At 37.1% G+C, this 17,915-nt stretch overlaps 1 protein-coding gene across 1 annotated transcript in view; it reads right to left on the bottom strand.

The window, feature by feature from the left end:
* Nucleotides 1-7,383: 7,383 nt before the first annotated feature.
* Nucleotides 7,384-17,915, bottom strand: part of LOC103143871 (BMP/retinoic acid-inducible neural-specific protein 3-like) — a 57,629-nt gene continuing 47,097 nt past the window's right edge. The window contains exons 7-9 of the mRNA XM_007560578.2: nt 17,686-17,908; nt 11,542-11,884; nt 7,384-8,648 (exon numbers count right to left, since the gene is read on the bottom strand). Of these exons, the coding sequence (XP_007560640.1) occupies nt 7,878-8,648; nt 11,542-11,884; nt 17,686-17,908 (1,337 nt within the window). The 3' untranslated portion in view covers nt 7,384-7,877. The remainder of the gene's footprint in view (nt 8,649-11,541; nt 11,885-17,685; nt 17,909-17,915) is intronic.

Genomic DNA, 17,915 nt, shown 5'->3' with positions numbered 1-17,915 from the left:
CAGCCAAATGCCAGCAGAGTTTTATTTATTTATATTTTTTTCATATTGGAGGCTCCTCAGCTCAGTAATCGATCTTGGTGCAGAGCCTTTTGTTCTCTGAAGTAATAAAGCAGCATATTGATTTATTGGCGGGCGACAGTTACCTTTTGCCTTCTCCTCCTGTTCTGTGTTTCATTCCCTGTCGGGTCTCCAGAGAGGAAAAGTTTGGTCTGTACAAAAGCCGAAGCACTACACTTTAAGTAAAAGCACATCCATTCTGACATTGAGATTTAGACTCTCTGCAAAACTACTGCAGGAGGTATTGATCAGGACAAGCACATATCTGTGAAATGGATGTTTCTCAGAGCAGGGGACTTTGTCATTATTCACAAACGTGCCGATTTATTTTCGCAGTATCACAAATGGTAAAACTGGCAACTTATAGAACATACAGAGAGAGGGAGAGAGAGAGATCTGAACAATTTTCCTTGCACAATCTCGCTTGATCCTGCAGCAACCCCGGTCTTCTCTTATGAACTTTTATCTGTTGTCCACACAAGTTCTCTTAAGGATTTAGGTCTCCCAACAGAGATGGTGGAAGTTTGATTTTGTGTTCAATGAACCATTTCTGGGTTGACTTACCCAAATGTTTTAGATCATTGTCCTTTTAAATGGCTCAGTGATGACCCATTTTCAGTTTTCTGGTAGGGGCCACCGAGATTTTCATTTACAAAGACTGGATTTTCAGAGTCCATGATGCCCTGCACTCTTAACAAGATCCACTGGGTGTTTGGAGGGGAAACTGGCCTACAGTGTCACAGATTCTCTATATTTATACTTTGCAGTGGACATGAGGTGCTTTTCTGTCTTAATCTTTTGTTACAAAAAATCCCCCCCTGCAGGGTTTGCTACTGAAAATTTAAATCTTGGCCCTATCTAAGCATTACAATGCAGAGTAACTAAAATGTTAATATGTGCCTTGCCTTATTTTATCAATGAATATGATAAAATACTTGCATCTACCATGCGAGTCACGGAGTTTGATAAAAATGTGGCTTTGAAAGTTATTTTGGAGTTTTCTCACTCTTGCTGCCTTGGAGTATCTCCATCAGGGTGTCACATTTTAGGAATTAAAGCTGATGATTACACACAACTGCAGCATTTCTTTCTCAGTACGCTTGAGTATGAAGTTTCAACCGTCCACGAACAATATGCCTGAGTTATGTGGGGGGCCTTCATTTACTTGCCAAGTTTCAACATCTCCCTATACTTTTAAGTGAGCTTGTACCAATGAGATGATGGTGTATGCCAAGAGGTTACCAAAATATGTGCTGAGAAGTCTGAATGTAATTTTGGGAAAAGGTCCAGAAATTAGCAAAAGTTATGTGTACAACTGTTTATTTGTGACTCTGAGCTCCTGTAATTTCTGACAGTACAATTCATTAACCTTATGGGAATTTTGTACTTTTACTCTGCTAACTTAATCACATTCCAAATTTTGTTACTTTACACACATGGATAGGTAAACTGAATTAAAAGTTTTGGGAAAACTCAGTAACATGAAAATGTGGAAAATGTTTCTCCTTTCAATGATATGCCTAAACCTGGAACCTATGAAGTCAGATGATTTGTTTTTTCCATATAATTTTTTATTTTCCAAGTTAAATTTTTATGTTACATAATTCCATGCTTTACAAAGAAAACACATTATTTCATCTTTAAAAGTAATTAAATTTCAACAACGAGAATTTTCCCTGTTTTGGAGAAGGACCTTAATGTCTTGAAGCTAAAGCTAAGCTTTCTCTTGGGTGATTTTATTATTAAAAGGCAGTATGCATGTCATTTTTCTGAATTATTCAGATATTCCGCACTTTTGGTATACTGTAAAATTATTCACAATAGTTTTGTGTTCCAACTTGAGCTTTACATTTCTTTTGTTTCTGGAGAGTTGCTTTGCTCTAAAAGAGCAGCTAAAACTTACTAACAGAGCTGTTTTCTTGTTTCATAAATGAAATGCTTCGCTTTGCAAGTAAATATTAATGAACGGTCCAATGGTGTTTCAGGTCTCCGTCGTACGGCTGTCGCTCTGAGGAAGAGCTGAGATCCATCCGAGTACAAAACAGACCAGATATGCTACAGTTGCAAACAAGACATTCTGTTTCAGTTTACTTTCAAAGTGAATGTTAAAGTACAAACACTGCTGTAAGTCATATTGATCTCTGGGGTTTTGTAACATTAAATGGACAAATTATATATATTCCACACATTTGTCAAATTACTTGTGATGAAACACTTGATAATGTACATTATTACCACTTTTATTATTTAAGTGAGCCATACTTGATACTTCACACTTACTGGCAAAGTAAAATATGGAAGAAAAAGAGTTTTGCATTTATTCTTTCAAGCTTTAGTGGCCTTTCTTGAACAGTACATTGACAGGAAATGGGCCAAAGAGCAGACTGGGAGCAAAAACTACATGTCCTGCACTATCAAATATCGTAAGGTATTGTGTTTGGGTTATTAGTTCAAATTAAACAGGTTATACAAACTAAGATATTGCATACTGAAAACTTGTATTGGTGTTCAGTCATTTTGAAAACGCATTTGGTCAGCTGTGTTAAAGCTACTCTCTTTGCCTGCCTGGTTTTCAGATTAAAGTTAGGCATTTACTGACATTACCTTTCCAAGATCGACACCTGTGCATATAAGTTTTAGATTTTAGGTGAAAGTTTCTTCCAGGTTCAATCAAACAGAAATTATGGAGAGGTAAAGGTCTTGTTCATAATGTAGATTGAGGAGAATACCATTAACTGGATTTGTAGTTCCATACCATTGTAAACTGACAACAAAAAGTCAGAGATTTTCTAATCAATATTTTCCTCTGGAATCATAATGTCACAAGAAAGACTAGAGCAACTGCTGGGGAAAACGCAGCTTATAAGCAGCAATAAATTATAGTGAGCCGTCTCGACAGAAAGGGTTTTTAGGGACCAGTCTGGTAATTGCGCTATGAGCAGAGTGCTGTTAAACATTGTAATTATGGACAAACTACCTAGGGATTTTTTACTTTGCTGGAGGAGGCATACGCTCTTTAGAGGCATGAATAAATACATAGATATATTTAAGTCCCGCACATCCTTTTCTTTTTAAAAAAAAAAAAGAAAAAAAAAAGGATCATTCAACTCCCTAATTGCTCAGACTGTGTAGTTTTTAAAGCGTTTTTCATAAAGATGTGGGAGAATATTCAGAGATTTTTTTGTCTCAAATCTTTCCTCAGCAGTTCTTTTCAAACCAACCAAAAACATTTTTGGACACTTAGTCGCCCCCAGGTTGACACAAAATCACAAAGGATTCACAAATGCAACCGGAGCGTGTGTCCCTAAATATTCCATGCTTGCTCTTCCTATGCTACGGTGCAGGACTCATTTCCTCTGTGTAATTGACACTGCTTCTTTCAGGGAATAGACATGCTGACATTTTGCAATGCATTCCACCACTTACATTTCATCAGACACTACTCATCCATAAACAGCCCCCGTCCAATGTAGCTTTTGACATGAGTTGGAGTTGATGGGAGGAGTAGACAAATTGAGGTGATGACTGTTAACCTTCACAGGTGCTTGACTTCCCTTTGCTCCATCGTGTCACTGAAGCTCATACAAGCTCCCTGATTAGAGATGGCATGTTGCACCTGACATTAATAAAGCTGATAGAATCTTTGACCTGCAGTGCAGAAGCAAAGCATTTGATCAGGGACTGAAAAGCGCTCCAGGTTTTTGTATCTCTTCAGCTTTATTAAATTACTTTTAAACTGGAAACAATGGCAACAAGATTGAACTCAAAGAGAAAACTGAGCATTCAAAAGCTGCTGTAAAATTCCCTTTTAAACCTGTGACTTTTCGGCATCAAAAATTAATAAAGTCTTGCTCCAACAAAATGTCAAACAGTGTTTACCCTCCACGTGAGTTAGGGATTACTTTGTGAAACTCGTAAAATATATATATATTTTTTTCAGATTAGTAAAGATAAAGCTAAAAGAACACTATTCCAGTCTTTCCGCTATGCTATTTAGAATTGACAGAAAAAGAGATTTGCTTTAAAGACTCCACTGTTACTTGTACGGAATGAATTATGCTGCAGTTCAAATGGTCTTGAAAGTAAATTAATAAAATTAAGGCTTGTCCTCAATTCCTTTTAAATTTCTTCCTGCTTTACAGCTGTTATATGCAGCTGTATAGCTTGCTTGATTATGTAGAAATTAAGCAAGCTTATTTTTTTTTTAATAAGTAGAAAGACTTTATTTTTTGTCTTTCTAGACTAAAACATAAGTTTCAGTCCAGCAGGTCATACTTCATGCACCTCATGTTTGTAAACAGTTTCCAACTATACCCTATTGTGTTTTAAACTGCCAATCCCCCCAGCAAAATCACAGCAAACAAGAGCATGATCAACAATTAATGACAAGCAGTGATCGTGCAGAAAAAGTAGCCTGATTCCTGATCACTCATTTTTCCTTGGAAAAAGTAAGTTAGTTACTTTAATGACTACTTGATTTTAAAAGTAACTAAGTTAGATTACAAGTTACAGCTATCAACTGTAACTTGCAACTAGCAGCTATCAACAGCAGCCCCCGCTGCCACAACATAAAACAACCAAGGCGAGTCAACCGTATTTAAGGTTGCTTCGCTTACAGGAACCTGGAATATCACAACCCTGCAACCGTGGAGGTGGAAAACTGCAGACACCTCTGGGAAAAAAAATGACCAACATAAGAGGAATCAGGATTTCACCGTCACCATCTCACCCAAAGAGATCAGGACCATTTTCATTCACTTAAAGCTCCAGGAACGATTAAACTGACCCTCCTTCTATCTTCTGTGAAGATCACGGCTCTTTTGACCAATTATGTTTTTTTTTTAAAGAAATAATCACTTTAATCTGTCCGAGACACAATTTCATCCTCCTGCACATCATTATCTATTTAGAAAACAACAATCAACACATTGTGCAAAAACTGCATTGAATCATTGAGCAGCAAAAGTATTAAATCTTCCAAGGTAAATCATACGGGATTTTATGTTAACATCATCCCTCTCATATGAGATACATATGAGATGACTGTGCCAAAGTTCCAAAGGCTTGCACCAAACAGCTTGGAACTTGACAAATTGCAAAACTGATTATGCAAAAACCGTACAAAGAACCTGCAGAGTTCTGAGAAATATGGGTGATGTAGGAAATAACTCCACTTCATATTTACATTGTTAAAAGGGGTTGCACTTAATTTAAATACGCTTTTAAGAAAACATCCAGGTTATGGAAATTTTGTGGCCATGAATGAATATAATTACACAAACAACACTGAGTGCAGGATAATGACACTGATTAAAAATAGAGCACTTTACTTTGCTCCTTCTTCTCCGAGTGCTTTGACAAGGTGACACAACCACATGAAGACATTTTGTGCAGGCATGGCTTGGTAATGGTTTGCTTTCCTTTTGAGTGGAACAGAAATGCAGCATGCTGTCTGAGCTAATTTGTATTTGTTCTAAAAGTGGGCACACTGCTGAAGCTGCATGTCAGCAGTACAATAGCAGCAGCTACTGTCCTCTGTCAGTGTCTATACTAGTTCTGTTTAACCACAGCTCAGTGCTGTGCACTCGTGGCTGCTCGACAGAGCCCACTACCCAACCGTATGTGTTTGCATAAGGGAGTTAAAAATGTTCACAACAGCTTCATGTTGCTGCAATGTGTGCAAAGCAGAAAAAAACAAACAAAAAAAAAACAACAAAAAAACACTGCATTATTGCAAATTCTGTGTACATCTTCAATAACACAGAAAAGAAAAATGGAAAACTGAACTTAAAACACATTCAGTCAGGCCTTATTCATAACACACAGCCCATTGCACTGTATGCTCAACTGGAAAACAAGCATACAGAAAATAATTTTTTTCAGTTCCTTCCTTCCGAATAGACAATGTAAAAACCACTGCATAAGTAACCCCTATATGGTTGTGCTGAAAAACTTAAATCACCGGGAAACATAATTAAAATTAATTACAAAAAATACCTTAAATATGGGCTTGTTCAAGTCAGTGCTGTTAAAGCTGCTTATATTTATGAGCACATAAAACCATCTTCAAGCCTTTATGATGATGAAATCTGCTAAATTATATTTGACAACATTGAAAATGAACATTTCATAAAAAAGGATCTCTCTCTCTCTCTCTCTGAATTGTAATCTTGGATCAGAGTGTGGGACAAAGAACATCCAGGATTGTTGCTGTCAGATGGGTCTGAGTATTTTAGAAACTGAACATGTATACTTTGATTTTGACACATAACCATGTCTTGTGTTAAGAGAGAAAGGCCCAAAAAGTACAAAAAAAAAAAAAAAAAAAAAAAGCACTGTTGACAACTGAGTTTTAGAGCATCATCTTCAGTTGTGCAGCACATTGAACCATGAATCAGACTTCAAACTACAACAGAAGACCTCACAGGGTGCTACTCTGGCAGCCAAGGAAAAGAAACCAAGGCAATAATTCAGTCGGTCATCTAACTTATGAAATGTATAAAACTGGATGTTGCCTGGTCCAACGAGTCTCAATGTAAGCTGCAACATTCAGACGGTAGAGTCTGATTTTGCCTTAGAGGTGTCAGTGAGCATCATTCATAGGAGAGTATTGTTCACCTTTTGCTTGCCAGGGATCATGCTTTTCTTCCCAAATATTGTAGTGTACCATTGGGGCAGAATAAGATGGAAGATGGGACACAAAAATTACTACACATTCATTACTCTGGACTCGGGTATCAATATAAGGATCTGGGGTCTAGCGGTTGGGGAGCCACTGTTTAAATATTACAGCTTAGCTGGGTATTGGTGTTGACCATGTCATGGTCATACTGGACCCGTCTTCTTTTGGCTACTAACGGTAGGCTAACACACCAAATGGAAAAAAAAAGCTCAACTAAGAAATCTGAAATTGTTTTTTTTTCTTTTTGTTTTTTTTCTGTGTATTTATTATTCTTCAGACCTCTAAAAAATCCCAGTCCAACAGAGCACCTCTGGGATGTAATGGAACAGAAGATTTGCATCCTGGATGTGCAGATGACACAGTAACTGTGCTGCACCACTATGCTGATATGAACCCAAATCTGAGGAATGTTTTCAACAACTTGCCATATGGGAAAATAGTGCTAGCAATGTGTACCTGATAAAGGTTAGTAAATGTATCTTCTTGTTCAGTGTGTTTTTTATCTGCTGTAGAGGCATTTATTCAAACCGCTCGCGTAGAAAAGCCAAAGTTAATCAAACAAAAGGAAATTATATTTGTTTTGTGGCTTTCAAATAAATTCTCTTCACTCTAGTGAGTTTAAAATACAACTTTTCAGTGGATCCACTCTGTTATAACATGATGTCTTTAATATCAATTTATCTACAAAATCTTGTTTTACACCACTGCAATCTTCAAGTCATGGAAAGTGCACAGTCACTAAAGCAAAGGAACATATAAAAAATACAAACAAACAGAGAGTACCATTTTAACCATAAAATGTCTATTCATTTAGCATTGGTACTTACAGTATAAATGAGCAGAATCATATTGAAACAGGATGGTTCAACTGTATGTAGTGGTTTCTGAGTTTCTACAGCAGAAATATTATTTTGAGAAACAGTTGTGCATTTCCTCAAAGATCCAGCCCATTTTTTTTCCACATGGCACTGAAATGGGCATCGTCCAGTACATTCTTCAGCTGTCCATGGCTGGTTGCCTCATGATTAACCATAGAGTTTGATAATTAATAGAGACAAAGCACATGTGTATGCATCTGTATCAAGGACTTAAAAAGTTTTCCTTGTACACAATTTACAATTGAGTTTTCAACCAGCTGTTAACTGCACAGCTTGGTGGTCTCATAATCCACTGAATTAGGTAAACGTGCACTGAAGGCCTGCAAGGAGGCAAAAATGCGAACCACCTCACTGGGAGTAAGTTTGAGCCTGTGGCGGAGGAGACAGGCGAACAGGTCCATCTTTTGTTGGCCTGCAGGGGAGAGGCGATTCACACGATCTCGTATTTCCAAGAGTTGAAGGATGGCCGTGTCCTGGGAACCCTGTGTGTAAGGGTAGTCCAGCTGGAGGATCAAGTCACGAATTGCTTCTGGGTCAAAGTGCATACTGTAGCCAAACACTTGGATACTGTTTATCTTCATGTAACCCAGGCTCTGAGCAGGATCAGTAATTTCAGCAGGCTCGTAATAAACACTGTCATTTGCTCCGTCCTGAGTCTTTATCCGGCTACGAAGGTAGATGTGGATAGTTTCAAAGAACGTCTTCCACTTGTTACCCAATGTCAAAGTCCAGTTGTAACACTCGAAGGGTAGGTCCAACTTGGTGGCCTTCCAATCCGGAAAACCATTTTCATTGACGGGGATGTACCAGCTCTCTGAGTGGCTCCCACCAAAAGGGTTGATGTAAAGAGTGAGAGCAGGCTCCAGGGTACTGTTCTTTGTAAGGCAAACTTGAAGGGATATTCCAAGCAGCATATGAACCATGTTGGTTTTATACTTGTTGCTCTTTAGGGTCAACAGCATCCTCTTCCTCCACGATGGGTCAAACCAGCTGTTAAGTCTCATGTCGTTGCTGATGAAAATAGCATGAACCTGTGTGACCGAAAACACACGACAAAATCTAATTAGTTCAGTTAAAACACATGATGTATATTGAATGCATGCAGTTTTTAGAAAGCTTTATATTTATGATATTATCCTTGCAATGCAACATCACTGAAAAAAGACAACATTGTATTGTACAGAGTTGTATAGTTCACACTGTGCATTTTCAAAATCCTCATTCGAGTCTATGTAGCACAGTAAGATTCAATACGATGCTAGATGTATATGTAGATATAGGATATGCACAATATTAAATGAACAGCAAGCCGTGCCATCATTGCTGCTGTTATTAGATTTGGTTTCTGAAAAGGAAGAGGAAAGCCAGGCTGGGAAAAAAGAGCAGCAGACACACTTCACACCTCTTTATCATACAAGTTCAAGGCCTTAAATTTTCTTAAGATAAGAAGCAGATTTAGTTTGTCGGGGACAACAAATTAACCAACTCAAAGCATTGTTTATAATTTTTTTTCTTCACTACATCCAACAAGTCTCTTAGAATTTGTTTTTATAAATGGTAACAAAAGACTTTTTTTTTATATGAAAGCATTTATTTTTAACAACTTCCCTTTTGAATCATAAGTTTTAATTTCATCCAGAGATTTTCTTAGTAATTAAAGCATTTAGTTGTTTTTCTTTCATCCTTTCTGTTATAGATTTGGAGTGTTTATTTAGATCTTTTCCTGTTAGTCAAGTCACTTTCAGCTCAGTTTATTTCTAAAATTGACAACTAAAGCTTTGATTTTGATATTTTTAAAATTTCACAAAAACAGACGTAAATAATTAATTTACAACAAAATATCTTGAGGTTCTAAAGAAGCAAAAGTACCATAACCCCTTTATGCTTTCTGCTAGAATTAATTCCATTGAACATGTTTGTTTTTTGCTTTTTTTTTTAGGTTTAAGTAATATTTGTCACATTACATATTTTTTGCCAAATTTCGCTTTCATCTTTAAATTGCAAAAGTGATTCTAAGGCCAGAGTAATTGTTATTCGTGTCTCAACTGTGAGATATAGACCTATATTAACCCGAAGTTATTCTTTCATTTCACTCTGGATTATTTTATTCCATTTTATCCAGAAGCAATTTTACTGCGGAGACTGAACAACAAAGCCAAACAGTGAGAGAATAACTCTTTTCACTACAGCAGTGTCAGGTGTCGCAGTGTGGGAGCGAGGCTTCCTTCTTGCAAAAGTAAAAATACTTGATTTCAAGCATAGAACTGTAACCAGCGATTCCTTTACAGTCACTACAAAGTATATACAAAGGTTTAATAGTTAAAAAAAGAGGTTTTCTTAACATAAACTTTGTTTTTTTAATGCTTTTGGTGTAGTATCAGGGGAGAGAAGAAAATAAATGTTGGTGATAAAACTCAGTTTTAGCCGTATGTTCATTGTACAACAATAATACTGTGAAGCTTATACAGATTTGTTCTTTATCAGATAAATTTTCTACCATTACCAGATATTCAATGAAAGAAGCACTGAGAGAGCATACCCTCTTAAAAACCTGTTAGCGATCCATCGGGCTGTGCTGGTCATTTGGTCGATTGTAGCTCAAAGGGAGTAATTGTCTTACAATCCTCAAGTTGAGCTCAGGTTCTTCCTGTGATGTGCCTCTAGACAAGGCATTTAACCCCTGTTCCCGGTCAATATGACTTAAAAAGAGCTTTATATGTTCAGTCAATTTTGTATTTTATTTGTTGTTGTAAAACTGGTTTGTAAAATGTATCTTTGAAGTTAGGATTTGCACCTCCTTTCTCTAAAGACTGTTGTGAACGTGAATGATTTGAAGAAGTGGTGTCCAAACCTTAAGCTTCCAGTACATAAGTATTTTTAAAAAAAAAGAGAAGACATGCAGCAAAGTTTGGCAGGCTGAGATTTGAACCTGTGACGTCTGAGTCGAGGAGGCCTCCATATGAAGGTTGTGCTTTACCCCAGTTCCAGAATTGGCATAAGTAAAATATCCTGCTTTTACAGCATAAAAAAATCTAACTGGCTACAAGAGTGGGGAAATAGCTAATAGCCTTTTGTTTTGTTGTATGGTCAGACTTTGGAGTAAACTAGCAGGACACGTCCACTTCTGGCAATATCGGTTGCTGTCTTGATTTTCATCTGCTTGTAAAATGTCTTAATGAATAATTGAACACCATGCAATTGCTGCTCTAAGATCTCTGCAACAGTCTGTCTTGCCAATACAGTTCAATGCTACAATCCACAAAACTGCCAAAACATGTTAGTCTATTGGCACTAGAACAGTTGCAGAAGATTTGTAAATCAAATTCAACTATCACCGGGTTGCTTTTCACTGTCTTGATTTAAGCATGTCTTTTCAGGGAGTTGAATCCAGATACTTTCTTATGAAAACTCATTTCATAAAGTGTAATTTGCTTTATCAGTAAGTTTTCATTTTATAAATTAAGAAACATTTCAGAATGTCGTGTTCTTCTTTATGTGAAGTTTCATGTATTTGAAAACGTTTTATTTTGTTTAGAGAAATCGGGTTCATTAATCTAAAAATGCAACCTGTCATATGTACTGTTTTTAATGTGCTGTGGCATCCACATAGAATATTTACACAGACAGTCATACTTTACAGTGTAACAATATGTATGTGTTCAATATCTGGCAATGTCAAATAAATTAATTAAATACACATAGCTAAGTTTCACAAAAACAACAAATAGGTTCCATTAAAACACAGTGTGCCAAATTGTTAAATAGAAATGTGGAGAAACTATAAAGCTTCCCTTTGCCAGAAGCTGGCCACTACACAATGCAATCCCAGGAGTCTGTGTCTTTTTTTTTTTCTAGGCACAGCTTTCGTACAGCTCAACTAGCAGTGAACCTGACATCATTAAACAAAAGTGAACAAAGAGATACCTCAAGCCTGCGGTCTGCTCTCTGCAGTAGGTAGCCTAACTCCAAATCTTGGAGGTCCGTCTCAAAGCCCAGGTAGTTCTCTGTAGAGTCTGCCACCATGGGTCTGCAAGCCCCCTGCATCAAGGCAAATCCTGGGTTACAGCTTCCACATCGGGTGTGGTTGTCTGGTGCACACACTGCACAGGCTGAGCCTTCGCCAACAGAGCAGGGTGGGGGCGACTGACAGGGGCTGTGTTCAAATCGGCAGCTGCAGCTGTGAAGCTCCTCGGAGAACGTTCCAAGTTGGTTGTTCTCTGAGCAGTACAGGAGGGACTGGATATGGCCTAGCCAGTAGGAGTGAGGCCTGCAGGAATAACAATAAGTGATATAAAGAGATCAAAATACACTTTCAACATGAGCTGATTAACTGGGGAAAAGCTTTATAAGACACCTGTCTTATAATGAGCCGCCAGACAGCTGGCTCGTTATAAGTTTTAAATATACAACCCAGAGAGAATTTAACTAATCCTGGTTAAGATCATTTGCAGATCAAAAGAGGTGTATCTAGGAAATGTGTCCAACGTTTAACACTGTCTTGTCATGATGTGTTGTTTACCAGATTCTCCTCTCTGTCTGAGACTCTCATGAATGTTTATGAATTTGAACTCCTGTCATGCTTGATGATTATTAAAGAAAATGACAGACAAACAGAAGAGCAGAGAATGTTATCTTTGATCAATTTATGTCATAAATATTAGAAGTGCACTGTAGCCGGAGGGTGACTTAGTTTCAGACATGCACACAATTCCCCAATGTGAATTGGAGTTTCATTCCATGCTGCTGCAATTTTTCCACCATGATCCCTTTATGCCTCTTATCATCTTTGCTTATAGAAGAGAAATGGTCGTCGGCATGTAAAAGTTGCATTTTTGTTTGAAAAAAATAAAGCATTGTTCATGAGTTTATATTGAGGAAAACTTTAAGTTAAATTTAAAGTGTTTGTTACTTTTGGAGAATTTATTGAATTTCATTGAGACGTTAACCCAAGTTCAGAAATCTGTAGATTTTAATAGTAAAATAAAGTACAACTTCTGGGAAATGAATTAAAAGCACATTTTCTCTTCTTCACAGAGGACCTGTGGGTAAGCCAGCAGCTTTAACACAGTAAAGACAAGACAGCGATGGTTCTGATAGTTTCCTGTTGTGATCTTGTAAGCCTGAAAAAACACTTTTAAGAAACTGTTGCCTCTAAGGGCTATTACTGAATTTAATTTTTAAAAATTCAGTGAACATCCAAAAAGATAAGAATCGTCTCCGTAAGAACTATAAAAATATATTTTTTAAGGAAGCAAACGTTTTAAAATAGGAATTTGAAAAGAACATAATTAAAAGTTTTTTTAAGTGCTAATCTTTTAAGTTATTTTGTTTAATAGCTCCTTTACCCTGCAGTACACTGATTAGTGTGTGAAGAAGAAAACATACCCAACTTTATTTTAAGATATTAGTTCCTGTAGTTTTTTTTTTTTGTTTTGTTTTGTTTTTTTTTGCAATTTAAAGCCATCTGAAAAGGCATATATCTGTGGGATGTAATGCGACAGCAATGAACATGTATCATCTAGTTTCTTAAACTAAGCTTGTAATTATCCACCTGATCCTGCAGATCCATTGGCCGACGTAATCAGTGGATCTGCTCCTGCAACACCTCAGCAAATTCCCACCTGACAAGGTCGTCACAACTAACTGTGGACACATACTATCTTTGCTGCTTTTGCACAATTGACAGCCTGTCGCAAAATCCAAAAGTTTCTTCTACTCTTCGAAAGAGTGGACTGAGAAGTCACATCTACTGAGTCAGACTGACAAGAGCCAACACTGTCAACCAAAGTAACTTTAGCCCAATATAAAAATTGTTTGGCTGAGAAAACAGCAATAAAATATAACAAAGTTCCTTTGTGAGTGGATGGCTTACACAGCTTTGTATCTTATCAATGTGAGGAAGCTATTATTGGTCAAAACATCTCAGAACATCACTTCAAAATATCCGACTATCACCTTAAAAGTATAAATCATATATCTGTGCAGAAGCTCATTTATAGGTTTGAGAGTATTATGACTTCTTATACAAAATGAAGACTGCTGGAGACTTCAGATCTTTACTGCAGCTCTCTGTTTCTGCCCGCTGCTGCTGCCTGTTAGACTCCGCTCTCCTGGTGAGACGCGTTTAATCTTAAATAACTGCATTTTCTCTGTCTCCTGCCTCACTTGCATCTTGTTTTCCAGTTAGTTCTCCATGCAATTATAATCACATCTTCCTCTTTTTCAGTTGTCAGCTTGTCAGTTTTCTCTTGCTGGAGTCTACGGTTGCATTTATGCCCATTTTGCTTTTGTTCTTGTTTTCGGTTTCTCTTGCCACTCCTTTGTTAGATGATGAATATGATTTCAGGTAGGGTTTCTGTCTGAGCTCAGGAGTTTCTTGCCTGCTTATACATTTTTTCTTTTCATCTGACTATCATTTATGTCTACTTTTGTGTCTCGGTTTGCTGCTTTTAAATGTTGATCTCTGAGAAAAAATGATAGACAGCATTTCTCTCTTGAAATGAATTTCAAGAGAGCTTATGCTTTATGAGAAACAAAGTAAAAGATGTAAACATCATTGAAATTGCAATAAGAAACATATTATGAAGATGATGTTTGAAAGTACTTTCTATCTTGCTTTTCATTCTATTAAAGTCTTTTCTGATCAGTGTGTTTAGTTACCATGGGGATGAGAACCTGCTTCCTGTACACTTAGGACACCACTGTATCAAACGGATTTGAAGTAAAAATAGATTTTTTTTAAACCAGCCCATTCATACTACGACTGAGAATTATGACAACAGGCTACCAAATAACAAATCACAGAGAAAGTTAATTTTCCACTTAGGAATTAAACCAGTATGTAGATTGCACGCTGTTAGTTTCCTTGCCTGAAGGCTAGACTGTTAAGGGTCATTATACTTCCTCTAGTGAACATGAGAATGTGTGTGGTCATTACAATTAAACAGCTTATTGACTTTCTTTAGACAAAGTTACAGAAAGATTGCTACATAGAAAATGATATTTATCAGTCATTACTTATGTCCCCCCATTACTAGTCAAATTGCTATTTAACTACTACCAACATCTTCACTGTTATATCTGCAGAAATGACACACATTGTGCTGTTTCTTCCAGATCACCTGTTCTATATTATATTTTCTATTACAAATACTCTTCCATATGTCATGTTAGATCTGCAAATTTTTATGATTTTTAACAGGGAATTTATAAAACGGACAAAAAAATGCATAGTTATGAAGTTGAATGAAACTATTTCATGGATTCCAACATTTTATACAACTACCTGGAAACCTACCTAAATTGAATTGTGATCCAAAGAAAGAACTTTAGAGAGAAGCAGCAAAAAGGCCCATGGCAACTCTGGAGGAGCAGCAGCTGTCCACGTATACGGTAAGAGTCCATACACATAACAACTCTTTGTAGTGCAGTTCACTACCCAGACCTTTATGAAGTACCAGTGAAAGTGGAAAGCTCCAGGAAGTCATGTTTAAAGTTTACAAGTCGAGTACAGGAAACAAGATGTGATAAATAAAACAAAATTGAGTTTTTTCCCTTCATACAAAATGTAATGTGTTGTAGAAAATTGCATGCCACCATAGACACACTATGCCCACCAATATGATGCTACCACAGTGGGTGGAAGAGTCATATTGTCGGGATGCTTTTCATTAGTGGAAACGGGGAAGCTGGTCAGAGTTGAGAAGATGAATGAAGTTTAAAACAAAGAGATATTTGAAGAAAATCTATTTAAGGCAGTAAAAGACATGAGACGTGAATACAGTTTGGTATTCCACAAGGTTTGTGACCCTAAACCTGACATCCAGAACTGCAACGGGATGATTATTAATAAATATAAATGGCATGCTTTTCAGATTTTTGTTTGTAAAAATGCTTCTTTTTGACTTCACAACTCACTCATTATGGGTCTATCAAAACAAATTCCAATAAAATCACTAAAATGTGTGGCTGTAATATTTTGCAAGACACTGCATGCAAAGTAAACCAGCTTTTCAACCCATGCAAGATAAGCAAGCAAAATCAATCATAAAGTAATTTTACATAGAATCGGAGTAAAAGATGTTACAACTATAAATCCAGTTTGCCCTTCATGCGAGATTAAATTCCCTGAGACATGACCGCAGATGTAAAGACAACATTTATAGGAAATTTAGCCTTGAAAGGATTATTAAAAATCTATAAAGTAATTTTAGAGTGAATTCCTAATATCATTCAACAAGTAACTGGATGATTACAGGATCCCTTCATGAAAGCTTTCAAAAAGCTGGAAGACGCATATGAGGAAAGCGCTTTCTGAGAAGCTTGTAGAAAAAAATAAGATCTGAGTCCATCATTTCAACGATGACATAAATCATTAATGCAAATAGTCAAACTTTGAGCAAAAATGTGGTGTGCCTCTAGCATAAGACTTGTTTAGACTCTTATTTGTTTGTAACCGCCATCACAGTGAAAGAGCAATCCAAGAGAGGCAAAAATCAATCACAAGTCACTTGTTAATCTCAGGTGTAGAAAACAGGATGTCAACAAGAGGCCTTCCTCTTCTCTCTCAAAGGTGCAAATATTCAGCTAAAAATGACTTTCCACAGTGAATTAATATCACCGTGTAGAGAAAGAAAACCTAAGAGACGAAATAAAGATGATGTGGTTGTAAAAACTGAGATAAGCAAGGTTTGGAAGCTGGCGACAAAACTTCCTGCTGTGGAAGGCAATATCAGCTGCATAGATAAGCGATTAATGCGAGATTGATATTGTGGTGGAGGAACCGGAGCAGTTCAGAAGCAGGAATGCTGAGAGAGAAAAGAGACCGAAACTGTATGTCAAGAACCCACTATAGATTAATCTGGCAGTTGATCTATGTGCTGTTGCCACCATCGCTGCTGCCATTACTGTGGTAGCTGAGCTGAACTGATGCAGCATGACTGACAGTGATGGCTAGAAGCATCACCTTTTGCAAACACCCCTTCAGCACCCTCGCATTGGCATGTCTAGGTTTTACTGACAAGTGACTGTTTTCTGGTATAGAAATAATGACTGTCTTTCCTCGGCAGTGAACACTGAAGGAGCCAAGCATTGCTGTAACACACCACATCGCTATGAAGGTGGTTGGAGTGGCCTACACAAATAACAATTCAATTTTAATACTGGTGTTTTCTTTATTTTTCTGAAGACTTTTAATTGCTCATTTGATTATTTTTAGTGAATGTGAAGATAAACACATAAACCATTGCTGTTTATGTGGAAAAAAAATGAAGCCCCTGATATAGACTTGGGTGTTATTTCTAAAAATAAAACGTCTATACTAAGCTGTGAGGCCAGTGACAAAAAAATAATTATGAAAGATTTAAAAAAATGTAACTTCATACTAATGATGAAAAAATGCCTAAACCATCCAACTTCTCAGGGAGGTTGGTGCTTACCTTATAAAAAGATGTGAGAAAAAGACATCACTGTATATTGTTTAAAGTGAATAAGAGTAACGTGACCAAAGCATAAGAAATCATAATCCGAAATTTGGGATGTATGAGGTAGAGTAACTTAAAGCAGGGGTTTTCATTCTTTAAACTTTTTGCTGTTGTTATACTTATTATCCCATTCACGTATTTCACTGATGTTGTGGGATTTACCTGCTTAAGCTGTGGGTTTTGCGATGCAAAATGATGCTGGTGTTGCCTTGTCATTTACAGTGACAAAAGTATGAACTGCTTTTTGCTGTGACTGCAGTTCATTTACCCTCCAGTCAAAAACCTCCCAGGGCTCAACAGACACCGCTGTGGCAGTGGAGCATCTTCAGATCCAGCCCATGAAAATCTAAAATTTTAATAATTCTGGTTGTATTTCCTTCTTTTTTTATTTTGTTTGGCCCAGGTTCTGTTTCCTTGCTCACCATATGTTTAAATGGTGGGGGGAAAGAACAATCCATTTTATTGCTTGAAAAGACTTGGTGAAGTTGGCTAAATGTTCACAGTTACTTTATGTAGTTGCTCTTTAAAACGCCCTGACTTAAGAAAACATTTAACGAATAAAGAAAGTATATAAATGTCTCCTCACCGCTCTCTTGGTATCCGAATTTGAGGTTGTCTGTGACATCTTTTACTGAGACTGAAGAGCTTGAAAATAACTCTTTGGGCTCGTCTGGAGAGGACCCGCATGCTGTTTTCAAGCTGCTCATACCGCCACTGAAACAGGCTGTCCAAGGACCACAAGTGTTGAATAGATGATACATTCAGGAAGTAGCTCTGGGGAAGCCTGGTGTAGAAGGCTTTAAATTCATCTGCAAC

Source organism: Poecilia formosa, unplaced genomic scaffold (assembly GCF_000485575.1).
Source record: "Poecilia formosa unplaced genomic scaffold, Poecilia_formosa-5.1.2 Scaffold116, whole genome shotgun sequence".
Classification (NCBI taxonomy): domain Eukaryota; kingdom Metazoa; phylum Chordata; class Actinopteri; order Cyprinodontiformes; family Poeciliidae; genus Poecilia; species Poecilia formosa.
Note: the sequence above shows the minus strand (reverse complement) of the source record. Positions and strands in the feature narration are given on the sequence as shown.